This window comes from Heterocephalus glaber, unplaced genomic scaffold (genome assembly GCF_053883595.1).
Source record: "Heterocephalus glaber isolate CG9 unplaced genomic scaffold, H.glaber_assembly_v1.0 deba00001606, whole genome shotgun sequence".
In the NCBI taxonomy this organism is placed as follows: Eukaryota; Metazoa; Chordata; class Mammalia; order Rodentia; family Bathyergidae; genus Heterocephalus; species Heterocephalus glaber.
Genome location: NW_028258377.1, coordinates 27,547,658 through 27,572,053, shown reverse-complemented (window position 1 = coordinate 27,572,053; position 24,396 = coordinate 27,547,658). Strand labels below are relative to the sequence as shown.

At 35.6% G+C, this 24,396-nt stretch overlaps 1 protein-coding gene across 3 annotated transcripts in view; it reads right to left on the bottom strand.

The window, feature by feature from the left end:
- The window catches only part of Gabrb2 (gamma-aminobutyric acid type A receptor subunit beta2), a 213,827-nt gene that overhangs the window by 82,967 nt on the left and 106,464 nt on the right, over positions 1–24,396 (bottom strand). For all 3 annotated transcript variants that reach the window (XM_021240141.2, XM_087194870.1, XM_087194869.1), the window contains exon 6: positions 24,164–24,246. In XM_021240141.2, coding sequence (XP_021095800.1) covers positions 24,164–24,246 — 83 coding nt within the window. The remainder of the gene's footprint in view (positions 1–24,163; positions 24,247–24,396) is intronic.

Below are 24,396 nucleotides of genomic sequence, written 5' to 3'. Positions count from 1 at the left end.
TGCATCCAAGTTAAGGCTTGAATCATTAGAAGCCATAGTTTTAATGGTTTTTAATCATCCAGATGGTCCAATTTATCAGGTGCATCAGATTTGATCTCACCTTGTTCACCATGTCAAAACTATAAACAATTAAACTTAAAATGTATACTCCTCAAATTCCTTCTGCTGAGTCTTGTTAAATGTGTGAAAAACCCCTAGACTTTAACTAATTTAATCTTGATATTGAAGCATAAGAAGTTTAAACAGTTAATGAGATTTGTTTTATAAACATGATCCTTCATAATTTGCATATTCTGTATTACATTTGTAGGTAGATAGATGCATAGCATGTCTGTGCTTCTGTTTGTATGTGTGGAAAGAAATGCAGAGAGAAAGGGCAGGAGAGAAACATAAGGAATAAACCAACTAATTAAAGACTTGTTTTGAAGTACATTTTTATCAATATTGATTAAAGGAATTTTCTTTCAAAAGACATTTTACCAATTTAATATGACTATCTAGGGTAACTCTAGAACTTCTAGAGTACATCTTATGATATTTTTTCATGGACGCCTATCAAATAAGGAAGAACAAATTACAAAGGAACTAAATTTTTATTCTTTAATGAATAGTACGGGGCTTTGGAGTCAGAGTTAGGTTAAAGGATATTGTACTTTGCTCTAGTAATTTCACTAAACTTTTTCTGAGCTTAAATTTCATAAACTCCAAGTTAAGATAATAACGATGATGAAAATAACCATTTCACAGAATGGTTTGACAATAAAATTAAGAAATGTACACAAACCTTGGAACCTGGCACATATTACTGGTTTTATTTTCCATTCAAGAAAGTGCAAAATAAATTTGCATATGATAAACTTACAGCCTTTCAAAAAAGGGGAATAGAAGGGAAAAGAAAATAAAAAGGAATTGAAGTGTGTCATACATGTACCAACTCCCCACAATGAATGTAATTCTTGTGTACTGCAAGCATGTGCTAATAAAAATTTTTTAAAATTTAAAAACTGAACTAGTAGAAAATTACAACAGTTCAATTACATTGGCCTTTACATGGTCAATTATAAATATCTCAGTATAGCCTTGGTCTTCGGCTGCACTTGGGTCAGCTCTGCTGGATTTCTTGTAATCATGAAACAATCTCAGACAAATCAAAAGTGAAGAGTATTCTAAAAAGTACCTAACCAGTATTCTATTCGTATTCTTCTATAGCGTTAAGTTTATGAAACAAAATGAAAAACTGACAAACTCACATACTAGAGGAGCTTAACAATGCAGTATAACTAAATATAACATTGTGAATCAGATTCTCAAACAGAAAAAGGTCATTAGTGGAAAGCTTATTGAAATTTGAGTAAAGAGTAATTCAGTTAATAGGATTTTACCAATGTTAATTTCTTAGTTTTGATACATTTACCATGGAAATGTGAGGTAAAGAGCATGAAGGAACTCTCTGTACTTCATTTGTATTGTTTTGTAGAACAATAGCTATTTTAAAACAAAAAAGTGTAAAAGAATTGAAATTTGAGAGCTCATACAAGTAATCAGGCCTTCTACAGGCTCGTCCCTTGAGAGAAGGCTTCCTGCACTGTCTCAAACTCATCCAAGTTCTTAGGTCCACACTGGCACGCGAAGTATAATGGTTTAAAATATTATAGCTACATTTAACCATGTGCATCCTCTTAGGATTCAAATTAGAGGCAAAAATAGAAATTTATGGTTCAAGAGCTGCCAGTGTTGTTGGACAAAACTCATTCTCACAAAGTTCTAAGGACACGATATCTTTTATTACCCCAATAAATTAATCAGCAATGACAGCTTAATGGCAATTAGGTTATATAAACTTCTTACTATAAAGACACATCATTAACTTATATTTTTAAACTTCCATATGTCACCCAAACTTAACCAGAAAGAAACATGCAATGCAATCTCTATGACAGATTTTCTTAAATTTACCAGTTTTCCTATTTCTCCTGACATTTTGTCGAAATTTTAATACTCCACATTTTAGCATTTGACACGTTTGCTTTAACTAACTCTGTCAAGCACAAACATATGTTTTGAAATGGCAAACCATGCCCCCCTTTTTGTAAGAATGGTGCATCAACTTAACCAGATATTTTTAAAAATACGTAATATCAAAGAATAGTAGGCTATAATGTTTACAAAACAACTTTCATTTAATTTCTTTAATCACTGAGACACTCTCTTGGGTGAAGGGGTAGGAATGAGAGTAAGTTAAATGTGAAAGTTTCACAAAGTGGAATCAGGCTTTCTTCTATTTGAAATACAAATTTGGAATTCTCACGTGGGATGGGAAACACAGTACCATTGCCAACAAAGAATATATGATATTATCACCAGGAATCATGCCCAGAGAGAAAATGAGGACAATACATTGAGAAGTCTCTTTCTCTTTCTATATGCAAGACCTAAGGAAGTGTTTATTTCTCCAATTGTAAGAATAACAGGTACTGACCCACAGAACTTGACTGCAGGTATCAACAAGATGTAATAGAAAAGTCTCATTTTCTAGACTGTAAAAGGCAAGATACAAATAGAACAAACCACGGAAACAAGATGCACCAGTTGTTGATAGTTGTCTCTAAGAAGGGGATGAATCGAAGTGTGTCTCCACATTAGGTGCATCTTCTAGCCCTAGTTCCTATAACAGACTTTTTGCTACCTGTGCAGCAGCTGAAGACTATTCTAGAAGGACTCAGTGCAGGATTGATGTCATAATTTATGAGCAGTAAATCAAAAGGTGGGATCCTTTGCTCATAAATTATTAACAATTTCAGAACAGTGACACTAGGTCATTATACTAGTATGAAATTCTTCTAGTCATGGGGTCTCATGTGCTTACCCTGGTTCCACACCTAGGAAGCCAACCCTGGTAAGATTTAACTATGGGGCAGAAGGAGCTAAGCTCAAAGTTCATTTCTGTCACTCAGAGACAAAAGTGTTTATCTAGGACCTTGTCTAGGTCGGGGACAGTATTTATGATTGTTTCCTCTTCATGGAAATGATCAGATATCTAAGTAAACATGAGTATTCATAATACTTTGAACTAAAAGGACTACCTGGTCTAATTTCCCCGTTCTTTGAAGAACTTAACTGATGCCTGGCCCTAGGCAATGACTGTGACCTAAAAATAACACTTTAGCTCAACTTTAAGCAGCTTCAGTGAAGGAACAGGTGAAGACAGACCAACAGTAGTGTCATTTTATAGCAGTGCTAACAGTGAGCATTCAGGTTGAAAGTTTCTCAGTATACTGCCTTTTATGTCTTTAAAAATGTAAAAACTATTTTTAGCATGTGCTGTACAAAAAGGACATGACATGGTTTGGCCTGCAGGCCACAGTTTGCCAACCTCAGGTTTAAGCATTCTTATCCAATTAAAAAGCACAGGCTGTCAACACTTATAAAAAGACTATGATGTGAGGCCTATTAAAAACTGCTGTAATTTGACACAGACACACTGAAAAGAAGTGGATAGAAAAAATTTATCATGTAAAAGGTGAGTATGATAATGCCAAAGCAGCTCTTTTAATGCAAAATAAAATAGGCTTCAAGATAAAGATTTCATTACTAGAGATAAGAAGGGATATTGCACAATGAAAGAAGGAAAAATTTATCAGGAAGACATAATGGTTATCCTTGTGTATGCAAGAAATACAAATATTTACAGAATTAAAGAGAAAAATATTTACAGAATTAAAGAGAAAGATTAATTAAAGAGAAATTAAAGAGATTAATTAAAGAGAAAAATAAAAATGCGTTCATGTATTAGAAATTTTGTATACCCCTACTCCAGAACTTGAGAGGGCTAAAAAAATGATAAAAACATAGAAGACATGAACAACACTATCTTGATCCAACTTCCATGCTTAGTAAAAGTGTATGCTTTAGCTACAGAATACATATTAAGTGTACATGATATATACTCAAAATGGTTAAGTGTCCATAAATTTTAGAACTGTAAAATATTTTATCTGATGAAAATATAATTGAATTAGAACTTAATATATACAGGAAATGCCCAACAAACTGAAGTAAAACAAAATAATACCAAATAAATCATAAGACAAAAATGAAAAGATAAGACAAATTAGAAAAGATTTTGAAAGGAATGACCATGAAAATATATTAACATTTTGGGAAAGCAAAGAATCCACAGCTTAGAGAGAAACTTATATTTTAAAGGCAATATATTAAAAAATATATTAAAAAAGAAGATAGAGATTTCAAATCTGTGGTACAAGGTTTCATCAAAAAAAAATCTAGGAATAGATCAAATAGATACAAAGGGTGTATAGAAAGAAAATAGTCAATAGCAGAAACCAATGAAATAAAAATTAGAAAATAGAGAATACAGAACCAAAAGATGATTCTTTGAAAATACTAAAAAAGTTGACAAACATCTAGCAAAACTGATCAACAAACAAGAGAATACAAACCACCGATATCAAGAATGAAAAGATTAACTCCAGAGATGCTATGGGCATGAGAAGGATAATAAGGGGGAATAACTTTATGCAAATTTCAACATCTTAAAAGAAACATCAAAATTTCTTGGACGGGGGCTTCTGAGAAACACAACTTACTAAAAATAAGATATGAAATAGAAAACTTGATCTGTTAAAGCTTCATCTGTGTTAAAGATTGAATTTATAAAAAACTTGCCTCAAAAGAAAATTTCAGATACAGCTGACTTTGTGAATTTTATTCAAGGAAGAAAAAAGCACCAAGGTTACACAAACATTTTCAGAAAACAGAAGAGTGTCGCTGTATCAAATCACTTTTAGGGTGAGCATAACTCCAACACCAAATCCTGAAGAGTGTCTTTTCAAAAAAAATTTAGTCTATTTTTTTCCCAAAAAAGTTTAGTCTAATATCAATCGTGATACAAAAATACTTTACAAAGTATTACAATGTGACATCCACCAACATATAAAAATTATAGTAAATCAAGACTAAGTAATATTTATCCCAGGAATACAAGATTGGTGTATCACTCAAGTTCAAATTATATAATTTTCCATCTTAACATAGGGAAGAAAAGATGGTTGGTATCCAATGGGGTACTTTTTTTCTATCTTTGGAAGGCAGCTAATAGTTGGTAAGCAATTTCCATCTGAAGAGAAATACTTCATATTTAGAGAGTTTCTAGATTCATGAAATAAATCAGTCCTGTTTTCCTCACTTCTTTTTGAAGAAGTGATGGCCCAAGTTCAGGGGTAAAACAGAACAGAACTCCTTCAATGTAGTAAATAAACAAACACTGTTTGAACTGATAGTTCCTTATCCATCCATCCATTATTGAACAAATAAGTACTTCTGAGTTGTACAGTGCTTTGAATTCATTACTTTGGATATACTGATTAAGTATGGTACTCATCTCATAGTGTTTACTGTCAAGAAAGAAAGGGAGATATTGATCACAAAAATAACACAAATAGCTATTACAAATAGGAAAACTACAAAGAATGTAGATCAGTACTTTGAGAGAGAGAAATTAAGGACAGCTTTACTAAGAAATGAATTCTGAATACAGATTTGAAGGTGAGAAGGAGCTAGCTAAGCAAGGAATGAAAGGAAATATATTGTAGGCAAAGAGAATAGCAAATAAATGGTCTTTGAGACTATTCAAGAAAAACACTTCCCTAGAGCAATGCTTTCCTCTCTGGTTCTAAGACGGTTAGGGTAAGGCACAACCTCATCCATTTTGTACTTCTACTTGAAGTTACCAAGAGGAATTCTTTGTAGCTCAGTGATGCTTGCAAGAATATGACAGGCATTACTATGCTTTCATTGGAATATTCATGATTTAGAATAAAGTATAAGTTTATTGTCAAGGAAACAATATCAAGAAGAAGGTATTTTTTTGTTATCTTTTCCTGAAATCTACAGCCAAATCAAAAAATTCTGTAAGAACCCATACCTAGTCCAAGTGCATTTCAAATGTTCCTCCTAGGTAGAAGTTGGATCACAAACCTGGTACCTCAAAATACTAAGGCAGAGTGTTGATTCTTCATTGCTGTAGCACTGACACCCATCTCCTACTTGGCAATGGAGAATTGAGCAGATTAACTTTTTCTCAAAGTATTCTCATTGTCTCAAATTTCCCACAGAAGAGAAGTAGTTAAAATGAACATCACAAACTACAGTTTGCTTGTAATAAATCTCTTCCTTGGCTCTTGAAATAGTACTTCATTGTTGCTGGATTTCTTTTTTCATGCATTTTCTCCCATTTTTTCCATTATTTCTCAAGTCTGCTGTTGGTAAATATGTACTAAATTGAATATCAGCTACAGTTTTAAGCCAGTATTCTTTTCATTAACTACATGAATGTATACCTGTAGTGTGGTTATGAGCCTCTGGATTTGTGGCAGTCATTTTACAATGTAGCCAAACATCAAATTATCACATTGTACACAGGATGTATATTCAATTTCTATTTGCCAATGATACCCAAATAGGGCTAAGAAGAAAGTTTTTAAAGTTATTGGAATTTGTAACTAGACTTTTAAGAATATATTAATTCAAATCTCAACACTCTTTGATGTTTTAAAAATTCTTTAACCCTCACTTTCCTCATCTGTAAACTAGGGATAGCATTCTACCTTCCTAAAATGCTGCTGTGAGAATTTAATGAAATCATCAGCATAAAGAGCTTAGCTAAAATGGATGGCACAAAGTGGCATTCCAAATGGTAGCTATTATTAGTACTATATCAAATATATATCTGCAAAACTTCACATGATTCTTTCTGATAAATTTTAAGGAATTATTAATATATCTTCAGAAACCAAAATTTTAACTACTTAACATGATAATTACTTAAAGTCCTAAAAAGAGAAGAGCACAATTAAGTAGACATATTTTACTAACTTTCCTGCATATTTAATCAATTAATAGTACTCTTTGTCTTCTGTTCATATATTAAGTTATTCTGATACAATTATAATTCAAAACAGCTAGTTATTCAAGGCCAGTTCATCCTTAATGTATGTTTTTCCATTCCTCCTCTAACCTTTACCATTTGGCAGTAAATTTGATTAAATATATACTCAAGTAGTACTTTATGTCAGAGTTTTAAGTATAAACAAAATCCCTCAAAATTTATGACCATAATAAATATTAATCCCCAAAGGTGATAAGAAGGGTCCTATGAACTCAATTAATCAAAAATGACAATAACTTTGCTTTAGTGAGAAATAAATCTTATTTTTATTTCCTGTTTATCAAAAGCAATAGAGAAACAAAGTGACCTGTAGTGATTTAAGAGATGTGTGACCCTTTATGAATATAATCATACTAAGACACCCATACTGACAAAGTATAATCTCTTTCCGTAATAACAGGGATTAAAAAGCACTAGGGTCTTTGTAAATAAGGAAGAGTGGAGGGGGTGAAGAGAGGGCAGGGGAATGGGAAAAAAATAAGAACCAAGACACATCATGTAAAGGTACAAGATCCCAATGATGAATGTAACTGTGTTGTATACCTAAAATGTACCAATAAACTTAATGGGGGGGGAAAAAGCAAGCAATAGAGGAAATTTTAATTTCAAAATAGGAATCTAACAGCTCAGTACCCAGTTCTCCCATTAGTGTTCATGTGACTTAGATATTGTCTTCCACTGTGGCATAACTTTAATGCAGATAGAGCTTGGTAGCTTGCTGACAGGGCACGATCAGTGATTGGAGGGTGGGGAGACACAGGGACTGAATCTGACTCCACACCTCATTAGCTTTGCTTCATGTCTTTGTGCCTCATGTTATTCTCATAGGGTTGCTAAATTAAAATGAAACAATGAATGCAAAGTGTTTAGTACATAGTTTTAAGTGTTCAATAAATTATAAATAGATGGATAGATATAGACATACAACTGTGGCCATAGGAAAATTCATGTAAATTGTCTAATTTTCACTTAAGTTGACTGAAATCATTTGCCAAATAGACTTTAGGCAGGAAGAGTGTTCACCCTTAACAGAGGAGCACATAGAAGAGGGGATTCCTATTTCCATCCACTACTTTGTATTTCATTTTGAGAAGACTTGTGTCTAGAGCAAACTTTATTAAAATGAAATAAATAGAATTTACTGACTGCCTGCCATATACAAGCACTGAAGACGATAAAGGACATAACACTTTTGTTAAGAAGTTTAGCGCAGCCAGGAGCTGTCTGGTGAGGAGCGGAGTCTGCAGGTCCCTCCCGCCCCCCACCTCTGGCCTCTGGACTGTGCCTGTACCTGGATCCACAACACAGAGGCACAGGGCCTCATAAGGGGCTCTAAGACCATTGTCTGGAACTCCAGAAGATACAAAAGAAGTGAAAACAGAAAGAGGGCCTCTCTCAGGCTCCTTGATGAAAACTGAAGCCCACTGGAAAAGTGAAGAGAATCTCTACAATTAAAGGCACACCAGACCACCATACTTGGTAAGTTGGAGGGGTCATCACCTCCCATCAGAACCTGGACTATCTTCAGGGGAAAGGCAGCTGGAGCCTTCAGTAAAACCTTGCACAGTTCAACCCTGCAGGAGGACAGGGAGCTCAACTTGGGACTTGCAACCAGAAATCTGCCTGAATCTCATGGGTCCGTGACTGGCTTGCTGAGACTCATTGACTTATATCTGCACACTGAGGTCCAGGTTGTCTATTGTGACAGCAGAGACATACCCTGAAGGAGGCCCTTCATTTTTATTTTTTTATTTTCAAAATTATTTTTTTCTCTTATTTTTAATTTTTTTCTCTACTTTTTTCAGATTTTTTCTTTCTTCTTTTTCCTTTTTTTAAACTTTTCTTTCTCTCTTCCTCTCACTCTTGCTCTCTTGCTCTCACACAATGTTCTTCATCTCCCATTTTGTCACAGTTTCTAGCTTCCCTATTGCTGTTAGTTTGTTCTGTTCTTGTTTTTGTTCTTTCATTCTGACTTTTCCTCTTGTCTTGAACAATTCCCTGGAGTTTGCATGATCTTCCTGTGTTCTCTGGCCTCACTTCTAACCTTGCCCTATCCTTCTACCTCTATCCCGCCCTCCCCAACTCCTTCTAAGTCCCCATCTGAAGGGTAAAGTTGCTATACTGAAGAGTTTATTCACTATAAACACATGTTGGGCTGGTCCTCGATTTTGATTTAATTCTCATGGTTAATGGTGATAAATTAATAACTACCACAAACTGTCATTCTCTAAGCTGTGCTTAATGCTATTGTTGTTGGTAACTGTATCACTTGGGCTAAGCTGTTGTGATTGATTTAATCAGTTATCCTTCCTGGTATAATGAAAATGAGATTGCCCCAGAGTCATTAGAGACTCAAAACCTAAAGACCAGCTATATCTGGAAGACACCTCTGAGAAGTAATCATTCCATAAGGGTTCTAAATACAAACAACAAAGATACTTACAGTAAGCATTATCGAAGTATCAACCCAGGAATTTAACCAAGGACAGTACCAACCACAAAAATAGAAATGAGAAGACATCTAAGCAAGGTACAGTCCAAGACTTCCAGCTCACCAAAAGCAAATTCTGGGGGAAACGAGGTAGAAAAGTCTGATAAACAACCACCTGGACACCCTGAACTGATAACACAGGAAGTAACGAAACAGATGAATGAGTCTCTAGAAAAATTCAAAACAGAAATAATTTCCCAGATAACTACAGAGATGGTGAGCAGAATGAAAGACGTGATTAGAGGCTCTAGAACAGAAACAGATAAAAAAAAATACATGAGCTCAGAACCATGTTGGAAGCCATGAATGCCCAGCATAGGAAAGAAATGGAAACCATAAATGCCCAACATAGGAAAGAAATGGAATCCATGAAACAGATTGAAACAGATATCCAGGTGATTAAAAACTCTATCAAATGTATACACAGCAGACTGAGCCAATCTGAAGATAGGATATCAGATATAGAAGACAGGATGGCAGTCAGTGACCATGAAAAGAGAGATCTCTTAAAAATAGTAAGGGACCATGAGAAATCAATCCAACAGCTCCTAGATGACACAAAGAAGTATAATATAAGACTGATAGAAGTCCACAAAAAAGCAGGAGAAAGTACAAGTGACATAAAAAAACTCTTCACAGAATTAATGACAGAAAACTTCCCAAACAGAGCAAAAGAATTTGACATACAGATAAATGAGGCATATAGGACTCCAACTAGCCATGATCAAAAACACTCTACACCTAGACATATAATAATTAAGATTCCAGAAACCCAACAGAAGAACAAAATACTACAAGCAGTTAGAGAAAAAAAGGTCACTACATCCTTGTAAAGGGAATAATCTAAGAGGAAGAGATGACAATAATAAATATTTATGCACCAAATACTAATGCCCTCAACTATACAAAACAAATATTAAGGAACATGAAAAACCAAATAAGCACTAATACAATTGTAGTGGGGGACCTCAATACTCCACTGTCATAAACAGACAGATCATCTAGACAAAAAAATCAACAATGAAATAATAGAACTGAATCAAGCTTTTGAACAAATGGACTTAATAGACATCTACAGAGTGTTCCACCCCACAAAATCAGAATATACATTCTTTTCAGATGCACACGGGTCATTCTCCAAAATAGACCGCATACTAGTGCACAGAAAATGTTTAAGTAAATGCAAAGGAATTGAAGTCATCCCATGTATATTATCAGACCATAGTGCAATTAAACTGGAGATCAATAGCATAAGAAACTGTAAGAACTTCACAAACACATGCAAATTGAATAACACTCTCCTAAACAACCAATGGGTCACAGAGGAAATGAAAGAAGAAATTAGACAATTTTTACAATTAAATGATAATGCCAATACAACATACAGGAATCTATGGGACACAATGAAAGCAGTTGTATGAGGGAAATTCATAGCAGTGAATGCCCACATTAGGAAAACAGAACGAGCTCAAATAAACAACCTAATGCTGAATCTTAAGCTCCTAGAATATGAAGAGCAAGACAAACCCAAAGCTCCTACAAGAGAGAAAATTATAAAGATCAGAGCAGAAATCAATGCAATGGAGACTAAGAGAACAATACACAATATCAACAAATTGAAGAGTTGGTTTTTTTAAAGAATAAATAAAATTGATAAACCCTTAGCCAACCTTATCAAAAAAAAAAAAAAAAAGAAAAGAAAAGGCTCAAATCCATGCAATTGGAAATGAAAAAGATGAAGTAACAACAGATCCAGCAGAAATCCAGAGGGCTATCAATACCTATTTCTAGAACCTGTACTCTAATAAACTGGAAAACACAGAAGAAATGGACAGATTCCTAGATACATATGAATTACCAAAGTTGAACAAAGAAGATACAAAAATTCTAAACACCCCAATTACAGTCAGTGAAATTGAAAACATAATTTAAAATTTACCAATAAAGTCCAGGTCCTGATGGCTTCATTGCTGAATTCTACAAGACATTTAAAGAAGAACTATTGCCACTACTCCTTAATCTTTTCAATGAAATAACACAAATAACAGGCTCACTAAGAGAGAAATCAGAGAAACAATCCCATTCACAATAGCATCCAAAAAAAATGAAATATCTAGTAAGAAACCCAGTGATGGAAGCAAAAGACCTCTATATTAGGAAGTACAACACTCTGAAAAAAGAGATTGAAGAGGATATAAGAAAATGGAAAGACATCTCTTGTCCCTGGGTAGGAAGAACCAATATAGTGAAAATAGCCATACTTCCAAAACTGCTATACATATTCAATGCAATCCCAATTGAAATCCCAGCAGTATATTTCACAGAAAACAATCCAAAAATTCATTTGGAACCAGAAGAGACCTAGAATAGCAGAAGCAATTCTAGGCAACAGAGACATGTCAGGGGGTATCACAATCCTCAACTTGAAACTATACTATTTAAATTTAAAGACCTAATTCAAAAATGGGCATCTGAAATGAACAGACATTTCTCAGACAAAGAAGTAGAAATAGCAAATAAACATATGAAAAAATGTTCAACATCATTGGTCATTGGAGAGATGCAGATGAAAACAACACTGAGATTCTACCTCACTCCAGAAAGAATGGCTGCTATCAAGAAATCAACCAATAACAAATGCTGGTGGGGTTGTGGGGAGAAAGGAACCCTTCTTCATTGTTGGTGGGAGTGCAGACTGGTGCAACCACTATGGAAATCAGTATGGAGATACCTCAAAGAACTAGGACTGGAAGTCTCATTTGACCCAGATATTTCCCTGCTGGGTATCTTCCCAAAAGAATTAAAAGTATCATACCACCGTGATATATGCTCACCCATGTTTATAGTGGCACAGTTTGTAATAGTCAAACTTGGAAACAGCCCAATTGCTCATCAACTGGAGACTGGATAAAGAAGATGTAATTTTTTTAATAAAATGGAGTACTACTCAGCCATAAAGAACGACAAACCAGAGACATTTATAGCTAACTGGATACACACTGAGGCCATACTCGTAAGTGAAATAAATAGGACACACATGTAAATACCAAATAGTTTCTCTGGTGTGAAAAACTAAAAGTGTAAATAAGGATCAAAATGTATAATTGATATTATGAAATAGGAAAATAAGGTCTAAAGGAATAGGGGAAATGGGAGCGATAGGGTTAAAAAAAGAAGGGAAAAGAAAAATATGAGAAAAGGAAAAAAAATGGAAACAAATTATTTGTATATAGGGAAGGGTCAGGGGATGGAGGGAGGGCCAGGGAATGGGGGAAAAATAAGAACCAAGATACATCATGTAAAGGTACAAGATCCCAATGATTAATGTAACTGTATTGTATACCTAAAATGTACCAATAAATAAACTTAAAAAAGAAGAAGTTTATCAGTAAAGATCTACAGAAACTGGTTTGGGCTGCATTAAATAGAACAGGTATTTTTTTTAAATAGGTAGTAGACAGAAGCCAAGGGAACAGTTGTGGAATGTACGCAGTTAGCAATAATGTGTAAATTCACAGACCTCCTCAGAGGCAGGATAGGTCTGATCTACCACCAGAGCAGTGGCTACTGTACTCAGCAGGTGGTCACAACATCCCAGCAGGATCTGCCACTGCCTTGGCAGTAGAATACTGCATAGTGATTTCTGGAAATTGTATCTAAAAGCTCAGCCTAGAGTCTATTGCTTCAGTCTTCCTGAGAATTCTGGAAGAGAATTTCTGCTTAAACTAGCTACACTGCAACCTATTTTCTTCAACTAAACCTCAATCAGTAAATTGGCTTGTGGACTTGCGTGGTTTTCTGTATGTTACCCAATTTTTCAAAGGTCCCATATCCTCATCTGTAAAGAGAAAATAATAGTAGTAGCTGACACCTGAGAGGATTGGGTGGGGACAAGCCTCTGTACGGACAACCCCTGTGCAGACACACGCAGAAACAGTAGTTCCTGTTAATGAGGAGGAGAATTATTATAATATTAATAATAATTATGAGGCTGGCCCAGGGATAGATAAAAGACTCTGCAGGCTGTCATAAAGAAAGAGGTATTTGTTATGCAAAAAAATAACCAGTGTTACTGAAGGCCTATGGGAAAGAAAATATCTTTGAGTTGTAACACAGGGAGCCAAGTTGAGAATCTGAGAAAAGTCAAACTGCGTTGCAGTTCAGTGAGTTGCAACTATCTAAGGAAAACAGCTTTCTGGAACTTCTCCAGGGAGAGTCTGTGGGTGTATTTACCCCGTGGCTTAGGGTGTTCACATCAGGCTTCACAAAGTGCTCTTCAGCCTTCACCAAAAATGCTAAGAAATTTGCAAATGTGACATTTTTGTCCAATTAGCATCGAGTATAAAATGAAGCCCAGCCAGAGAGAGTTTTTGCAGGATGACAGTGTTGCTGGCACATTTCCTGAGCCCAGAGAAAACAAAACGAACAAGTTTGCCCCCCACCCCCAGCTCCACATGAAATGTGCTATGGAGAGATTTATAATTTGCAGTTATGACCTACACTACATTTTTCCATCTAATGAGTAATTTCAAAGGAGGAGAAAACTTTGCTGCAAAACTTAAAGAATTTGGTTATCACCTACAGATGGTAAATACATATAATGTAGCTTTTGGAGCTGAGCCTCATCAAATACCCTGTGTCCTTAAGAAAATACTCCACTTTCAAGAACCCAGAATGAGAACCAGTATCCTTTCAATTGGTCCTTGCTGTTCTTTAAGTTGAAAGGTGAGAATTGCGCTAGCACATTCATTCCTAAACTTCACAGCTGTGCTCAACACGGTCAGAGGAATGAGGTGCTCTTTGCTCTGGGCTCATCCCATTACTGAGAGGACTTAATACAGGGGAGGGGTGGGAGCTCTTGGGTCCAGCATAGAAGGTTTTACACAGTATTCATATCCATGTTCTGTCCATGTTATAGGGTGATAATATGATAGAGGATTACATTTATAGCTAAAAAAGTTCTCGTCAATCTCTAAAATTCAAAATGTGCTTCTTGATTCTTATGAAAGTCATGACCACAGCCAGGATAATATATTGTAGCGATACTCTGTCTGCTGAGCCAACAGAGACCATGACGATAGTATGTGCTTTATAAACTTTTCGGTTTGCACTTCACCTAAGAAATGACCTAATGATGTACTGGGGAACGTGAACCAGACAGCTGAATTTTCACTTGTAAGCATGGGAGATACTTATATGATAATTCGATGGATTATGGTTCGTTTTGGTTCATCCACTTACAAATAATAAAATAATGATCTCTTTGGCAAATACAAAGTGACCATGCTTTAATTGTAATGTATTTTGGGTTTCCTTTCCATTTTAGTGATTTTGAAATTAGAATATAACTACTTCAGGAGATGAATACAGTCAAAGTAGGGCTTTACTGATGTTATTAATATAATGGTGAACCTTGCAAGTGATGGTATTTAATAATAGAAAATAATTATTTGGCAGAGATCGATATTTTCCTATACAGGTATTTTGTGCTGCTCTAACATCTGTTTAATAATGACAGTGTGTATAATTCTAAAGTTCCTTCAAGATTAAGTTCTTTTTTGTTTTATCCATTCATTTTATATTAAAAAATATTGTCCATGTACCTTATAAGTCTCATCATAGTCACCACGGATATCAATTGAGTATGAAGAAGTGACATTGTGTTGTAAAGCCCAGTCCTAGAAGTTTAAGTAGGCCCTTTCTTCTAAAATGATATCAAAATACTTTTAATTATATATGTTTTCTATGATGTAGTAATTCATCTTTTCTTAGTTCATCTTACACATTAGTGTTATTCCATTTAGACTTCTGAAATGGTGGAAATGGTCTTCATATTTACACTGACCTGTAAGACAGTCACTAGCTACTGAGCTCACAAAAACATGGCTAATATAACAAAGGAAGTACATTTTTAGTTTTATTTAATTTTAATTAATTTAAATCTGACTTTATATTAATAGGACAGTTATATATCTGTAAATATACGTACATATATATTCACACAAATGCACAAGTATACACATACACATCTAAAATCATGATTATATTTAATTTATAGTCTCAACCATATACAAATAACATGTTATTTAAAATAACAATACAATAAGAATAACTTATGTCCAACAAATAATTGCTAAAATAAATTACGGTTTATCCAAATGCAGAGCATTAAGCAGGCAGTATAAATTATGGGAGAATATTTTAGAAAATGAACTATATGTGCTATGCTCTTAAATATTAGAAGGTAAAATATTATATATAATTAAATATCAATATATTTATGAAGAAAGAAATGTTTCAGTTTATTATGACATTATTTGTCTATCCTGTCTACTCATTCTCACAGGAACAATTGTAAAAAAGAAGAAATGATAGTAAGTCCATACCAGTACTAAAAAACAGGGAAGTATGGCACTGTTGGGTGTTAGGGTTTATGTCTTAATGTCCCCCCAAAGCCTCCTGTGCTCATGCATGAGGCTTTTTGGGGGTGACTGACTCATAGGAGCATGATACTCATCCGCATATCTGGGAAATGTGATACCGCAGGATGTGGCTCCAGGGAAGGCTGTGACCTGGAAGGGTCTCCCCCTCACTCCTCTCTTAGCTCTCTCTCTCTCTCTCTCTCTCTCTCTCTCTCTCTCCCTCTCCTTCTCCCTCTGCTTTCCCTGCTGCCATACCATAAACAGCTTTCCCCACCTTCCCCCTCTGCCATGCCACACTACCTTGGAGCTAGCCACTACAGACCTAAGATATTGGGTTAAAGATATTAAAAAATGTCTGAAGTTGGAATGCAAATGAGGTTATATTATTTTTTAAAAACCTAACCACAAAGCAGAGTACCCTCTCCTAAAAATAAGGTTGTAGGGGCAGTGCAAAGGAGAGAACCAGTCTTCCCGTGTTCTGCAGCATTGTCTTTCCCAGTGTGTTCCCCCCACCAGCAGCAGAAACATGATGCAAAACTCTGTAGACATGCAAATTCTGGGAGCCTCAGAGCCCCTGTGTTACATGCCTTGGGGCTATGCACCCAACAGTCAGTGTTTTAACAAGCTGTCCAGAAGACCTGCCTGCTCACTGGGGCATGAGGACCCTATCCCTAAGCACTCATGTCCCACTTTAACTGTTCATTGTAATCACTCATAAAGCTTCTAAAATTACTAATTCAACAGGCCTGTGGTATGGCTGGATTATTTGTATTAAAAACAAACAGACAAACTTGCTCTCTCAAGCAGCAAGCCTGCGAACCTCTGCCACAGACCGAGTCAGCAGGTACAGAGGGGTACCATCAGAGATAGTCATCTTCCCACCATGTAACTGGTTTTGGTGACTGCACACAGGAATATACTGTAAGAAAGCACCTTAAACAAAATGTGTACAATCTCAGCACTTTGGGAGGATGCAGCAGGAGGATGCCAAGTTCAAGTCCTCACTGGGCAATTTAGCAAGATTCCATCTCAAAAAATGAATGAATGAATGAATGAATATTAAAAAGTGGGGCTGTGACCAAAAACAAAAAAATGGTGGGGCTGTGTGGATTTCTAATTTAGATATTATAGTGAAATGAACCAGCGTCAGGACAGAATAGGCACATAGCCTTGGACATCTCTACAAATGGAGATAAATGAATTTCAACTGCGTCAGTTCTTTGAAGAGTGAAAGAGTGAAATAACCTGAAGTGTCCAAGCCTCAGATGATAGTCTTAGTTCTCTGAGAAAGGTCCTAGCCATGTCTTCTAAAGAGACAAGCTGGTGAGCATGCTCAGTTGGAGGCTTGCTGTGACAACAATCATTTAAAAGTGGTGAGAAACCCAAGTCAATTTAGAAAATGCATATCAGCTTCTTATTCTGGTCCAACTAGGCCTTTATTTACAAACATGAAGTGATTGCCATGATGAGGAGACATGGAAGGCAAGTCATCAGTACACAAAAGTAACAAGATAAACATACATCATCACCAAAGAAAATATGGAAGACAGCACAAGAGAATTTATAAAATAACTTATTCTTAAAAAGGACATTCTGCAGAACAAGGCACTATGGACATTGAGTAATCAAAGAATAAAGAACCAATCTTATAAACTGAAATCATGACTGCCAAAATAATATGTGTACGAGTAATAATTTCTTTAAAATAAATATTAATCATCTGGAAAATAAAAGTCTGGAAATTTTACTTCAGATCCCTGATAGACAGATGTAGGAGACTCAAGATCTACTTCAAGGGAACGTCAAAAAGAGAATATAAAAAAGAGGAAATGAAAAACATGAATAAAAAGTAAGAATTATTGGGCAAAACCCCCACTTTCAACTGAAAGAATTTATACTCAATATTAAGACAAATCCTTTTATATCCGTTAGTACTTTCAAATAATAGAAGAATTAAAAGAACAAAAGTCTTCAAGTTCAGTCACACATCAAGGTCAGACATGTTTGATGAGATGCCCGAAGTTCTAAGTACATATCCAGTCCCTGTTTAACTCAAAATAACTCAAGGATCACCTAAAATTCTTAGTAGCTTCATTACATAACACCTCCACTCCATCCTTGCCCTCCATGCACTATGTGCAGACACATGCACATACCTTCTCTTCTGTTGAACCTTAAGACAATTAAAAGATACAAGGGGGTTGAAATTATTTAGAAAGACAAAAACATTAGTCTTAGCCTTATTCTGCACACACATAACTGTGAGATGTATTCCCAAGAGGAAAATTTTAGAAAAGAATGATTGTTTGGTTGAATAGCAATAGACCATCAGCAATACACCACACCACGCGCGCGCGCGCGCACACACACACACACACACACACACACACACACAAGTTCTACTTAAAATCTGCCTTAGCAGGAATGTGATTTTCATCTTTCCCTGAGTAGCACTGCTCCCAGAGGTGTAATGCATGTAGGATCTGCAGTCTAACATAAACCAGAGCTTCCCTAATTGTCCCTTAATTAAAATCCCTCAAGTTTTGTTGCTGCCAAATAACTCTCAACTCACAGCTATTTAAAAAATGTCTAAACCCAACAGTTGCCCTTCACTCTCAGGAAATGGTCTTGCTGAATTTAGCAACCCATCTGATTTTTCACCATGTATAACTGCTATGAATTGTTTTTAAAAATTTTTTCAGCCCCAAATTGCCTTCTTGACGTCTATTACCATTAGTCTAGTTTTACCCTTAGGGAAGACAGAGTCTGCTTCCCTAAGAGGATATTCTGTAGTTATCTGAAAATAAATATCACATGCAAACACTGCAGTCCCCAGTTGCATAAATTTCCCTTCTTCTAGGTAGTGTGCTTCCCAATCCCTAATTCCAGTGTCTTTCACTGGTTCTTCAAATTCCATGCTTTATATATCATTTACATTTTGTTTTTTCTGATTGCAAAATATTCCTCTTAAGATGCTGTGAGTGTAATTCAGCGTAATATTCCAGTTGTGATATGACGATGTTAATAATGATGCTATAAAAACAAGAGCTACTACTTGCAGAAACAGTAATACTGAGGATTGCAGAAAAATCGCTATCTTATTTATCTCATTACTTACAAGGATCACAATATTACACAGAGGAGAAACCATAACTTGAAGAAGCTAAGCGACCTGTTTTGTTACCCTGAAGAACCCATATGGTGAAGTCCATCTATATTCACAAAGTGCCTTTTGATCACAATCTCACATTCACGGGGCTCCATCTGCTCACTGCTTCTGTCAGGGGTCTGTTGACATACTCTAAAATGCCACTGATTTTCACGTAGGGGAAGAAGAACAAAATGCACTCTTTTTTTTTCCTTTTCTTTTTTTGGTACCGGGGATCGAACTCGGGTGCTTGCATTTGTGAGGCAGGCGGCAGAACCACTGAGCTAAATCCCTGGCCCCAAAATGCACTCTTAAAGTCTTAAAAATACTACAAATATATCTGCTGACATGATAGCTATTACATAGGATAACTTGGTTCCAAAATAATTAGCCCTTCACTATAGTAAATTTATATTCAATATCTTGAGGGCTTAAACATGTTAATCTATATGGACTTCTTCAATACAATGATATAGAATGAAACTTTTGAATAAAGAAAATATAGCCTTTGTTCCATCAACAGCCTAACAGCAAGCTGTTTTACGATATCCATGTTGGAATTCAATACAACAAAAGGCATTGTCTATTTTCTGCCTTCACAAAGCATGAAGAACATCTCCGTGTAGAGGAGATGTGGGTGCCAAGGTTCTCTCACGCTCTTACGGGGACCTTGGCTACCTCAGCCGGGTTTGATGGGCAGCAGGTCGTGACTGCCTTTCTGGGCCTGTTTAAATGTAAACGAAACCATGAAGGGATTACATTCACAAATGAAGTTCTTGCACTTCATTCAAACATTTAAAATATCCACATTTAGGTTTTGAAGCTTTTTAAATTCTGCTTTCTGTGGCAGAAATTAATCTGCATTTTATACCGAGGCACAGTTAGTGAAAAGATTCTCTGAGGAGGTAGAGACAATGCCAGACAATGAGTCTTGCCTGGAACATCACTGTAAGGACAGAACAAACTGCGCGAAGGTTGAGAAAGACAATGCTGTGCTAAGCTAATGGAAACTAGTATTCTTATAGTAATGCTATTATTAATTAATGAACTTTCTAATTATCAGATGTCTGCCATATATAAGTAATATGCTAGACTTTTTAAAAACTATGATTTCATTTAAATCCTATAATAACCTTATGAGGTATATATTAGTATCCCCATTTTGCCCCTGGGGAAATTAAGGCTAAAGTCAGCAGGATGACTTTCCCAGTGTCATTTCCCAATGTGCAGTGAGTTTGAGGGCCCAGCAAAAACTGGTGTCTGATGTCACACAGGGCATGGTGTAGGATTTTTTTAAAGATCTTAAAAGGAGATGCCTGACAGTCTGAGCAAACACTTGGGATGGCCCTGTGAAGCTGCCTGCAGAAGAGCTGCTGAGAAATTTCTGCACTTGGGGGATTCATTATGTATCTTACAAAGGCTGAAACTGAGGAAAAAACCAGTGACATTGAGAGTGAGCCTATTAAACCTACACTTATTCTCTAAGACATGAGGCTGGCCAGCCTAACACCCAGAGAAAAGATGAGATAAAAGCACATGAACAAATGTGAGGAGAAAAAAAGAGGCTTTGAGTTTTTAGTAACTTGAGCAGTCCATCAATGAGTCCAGTTGAGAGAATTCTATATTTCCTTCCAGGTAAGTAGTGCACGTGTCCTCAGGAAGAGGATTAGAGACTGCTTAAGGCAGCTTTATTCTCCTGAGGGAGACAGCAGGGCTCGATGTGGCCATGTAGCTATATTGGTATTGGAAAGCTGAGTTGGTGCAGAACATGACAGAGTAGCCCCCTGACTATATCCACTTTAAAGATATGTAATCTTCTCTCTGCCTCACTTGCAGTGTTTTTTTTCCCTTGAGCAGAACTTATTAACTGACCTCACAGTATAATATCATGCTGTATCCTCATGATGATGTGATCAGAACTCTGTTTAAACAGAAATCTCTGACTTGTATTTTCAGATTTAAATTATATTTGACAGCCCTGGAATTGTGAAGCATTGGCAAGCTTGGAACATTTCATTATTTCAATGCTAGAATTCATTCCTAAATAGTAAGAACATTCAAAAGAACTTTGTTTATATAGGCTAGATGGGATTTGGTGCTTTTAACTGACATTACCCTAGAAAAACGTGCAAGTATTCTATCTTTTACTCAACCTGTATTGACAGGTTCAGAGTAAGGTACAGAATAAAACATATCTCTCTGTAAATACACACACACACACACACACACACACACACGCACATATATATCAATATCATGCTACATGTACAAAATACAATGAGTTGACTCTGAATATACAGAACATATAGATTAAAGGCAGCATTAAGAGACAGGATTGGAAACACCTTGGAATGGAGTTTTTCTATTTTAACAGTTTATTTTTCATAGCCTGCATAGAGATAAATATCATTGGACCCATTTAATTCTTCGAATCCCATTAATTCTATAGAACCTCTCTATCCCTCTCTATTGAAGAAAAGTAATGAAGTAAATAGAGTCTATACTGATCACCTAGAATGCTCAGCACTTTTATATCAAGGCACACTCTAAATAGCTTTTCTTTAAGATAAAATATTTATCTTGGCAAACTTGTCACTAATACAATTTCATATTCATCTAGGTATATATTTCAATTATATCTATCTGCTTTGACATAATTAAAAAACAAAAAATAGGGGTTGGGGATTTAGCTCAGTGGTTTCACTGCCTGCTGCTCAAGCACAAGGACCTGAGTTCGATCCCTGGTACCAAAAACCCCCCAAAACCAAAAAATATTATGTATTATTCTTCCCATTATATCTCTAAAGCTTATTACAATACTTAGTAAATAACTAGTGCTCAATAAATATTTAATGAATTAGTAAATTTTTAACTAAATGGATGAATCAATGAAAGCAATGAACTCATTCCTAATGCTCTCCCTCTCTAAGCCTTCCAGAATCAGGTTATGTTATCATCTCTGAAAGTGAACCAATATTGCTAATAATTTTACAGTGTGCTAATGATTTAGTAATGCTACTATTAGAGTCGTTTTCACTTGAGAGAGGGAAGGAAAGAGGAAAGAGGAAGAGAAAGGAAAGCAGAGAGGACAAAGAGAAAGAACAGGAGGAGAAAGAAAGAGGAATAGAATGAATGCCTAGGGTTTGCTTAAAGGAAAAGAGTAGATGAAGGGAATGTTAGACATCACCTGAGAACAAGTGAACAGAGAGGAAGTTAAGCTTATTTTAATATACTTAGCAAACTACTTATAATAATAAAGCCTGGTAATCATGAATATCATTAATGCAATGCCATATTTCATTATCTATAGCAATGATTTGCTGTCTAGCTAAATGTGAACAATTCCAATTTTCCCTTAAAGACAGGCCATGTTCCTAATATTCAGAACAGGTTCCTTTAGAATGGGAATCTGTCAATCTGATCTGTCTCACATCAGCGTCTTTCTTAAAGTAATTCAGCTATCAATTACCACATCAGCACAGAGCTACTCTGCAACAAAGGCTGTGTGATACTGGACAAGTCCTGTTACCTTTTATATCAGCTTTCCTACTCATTAAGAGAAGAATCTGAATTAACCTACATACATTTCACAAGTAACTATAAAGTGAAATGAGATATGTAAATTAGAATGAATTATCATGTTAATATTTGAATAATTGTGTCAAAGTTACAATTTAATAACATCGAGAAACATCTTGATGTTCCCTATGTTCTTTAGGCTTCAATTCTTTAAAATAAAGAAGTCTTGGTTTACTTATCTGTGAGGCATAGGAAGACCTCAAATGAAATACAGTAAGTGAAAGCACTTAATCCATGTTCAAATATTTAACATCTCAGTAAAATTATACCTCAGATACTATTCTTGAGACAAACATCCATGAATGGTACACATCATACTTTTTTCAAAATGTCCTTACATCAGCAAAATGAACTTGCCAAAGAATTTGGACTTTGAAAAACACTGTCCTATGAATTGTTCCATAAGTCAAGAAAACGAAATGTACAATGTTGTTCTAAAGATATTTGGATATAATTAGTCATTGAAATTGTACAGACAGATTTTATTAATTAGTTTTGAAAGGCAAAAAATAAATTGAAATATAATGCTGATCAGGAATGTAAGTATGCAGTCGATTTCTTTAAAATGTATATAAATTTAATTACCTCTAGAAGCTATCTTTTGAAATGGGCAAAAATATCCACGATCTGAACTGAATGGTGCATTTCTGCTCAAAGCAGTGATTTAGAGTCACGATGCTTGCCACATCTAAAATTCCTCACAGAGTCTGCAACTACCCTTCCAGCAGTCCAACTACTCATTATCTAGAACACTGGATACAAAATTGTCAGCTTCTAACTATTTGGTGGGATAAGGCCTAAAAACATTCCAAAGAACTGACAGAAAAGGAGATTCAAAATGCCTGTCCAACTCCAATGACCTTCTTCTATTACCTCTGACAGGTCATGAAATCAGCATTTTAGCCTATCCAACAGGGTGGCTATCGGAATCAACAGAGAAATTAAAACCATGGCCTAGAAAATGAAACCACATTATAGAACAAGTCAGCACAGGAAGCACAACACACACACACACACACACAAACACCCACACACTCATGCACACTCACCCCAATCTTGCTCAAGAATATAAACTTCAGATACCAAAAGTAGTGTCTCAAACCAAAACAACAATAAGAAAATAGTCTACTAATCCCTACTTTATGAATGCTTGCTTTAATCTAGGAGGTCATATTTATTTCACAATTATAGAGATAAAGTTTATGAGAGGCAGAAAGAATTAGGATATTTTGTGATATCCTCCCACCTCCACTGATTTTCCCACAGCTGTTGTAAGCGTTTGCACCAACTGCACATTTTAAATGCCTGGAATACCCCTTTTATTGCCAAATTATTTCATCTGTAAACATCTGTCCTAAGTATATAGGAACAAGAGTAAGAAAGTGGCATTATTGATGGAAGATGGCATTATTATTATTGATGGAAGATGTTATCAGTGCTTGCTCCACTCAATTTTGTGGGCTAACAAAAGCTTTGTAGGACCTTTGGACCAATGTAGGAATCCTCTGCCTAGGGACAAGCTTAAAACAATCAGCTGGCTTCTCAGAAAGACTTACAGCTTTCGATTTCTAACGTGCAGTTTTGTTCATCCAATGGGTACCGCCGTAGGTCCATCATGCAGGCAGCAGTGGTTGTGATTCTAGAAGAAAAGTGGGAATACATCTTGTTAGCAGGTCCATGGCTGGAATTGGACAAATACATCTGAGTATTGCGGCAACTGTGATTTAGACTAAGCTCTAATGAAAATGAGTGACATAACTTTTAATAATCATTGTTCTTTACAAGTCTC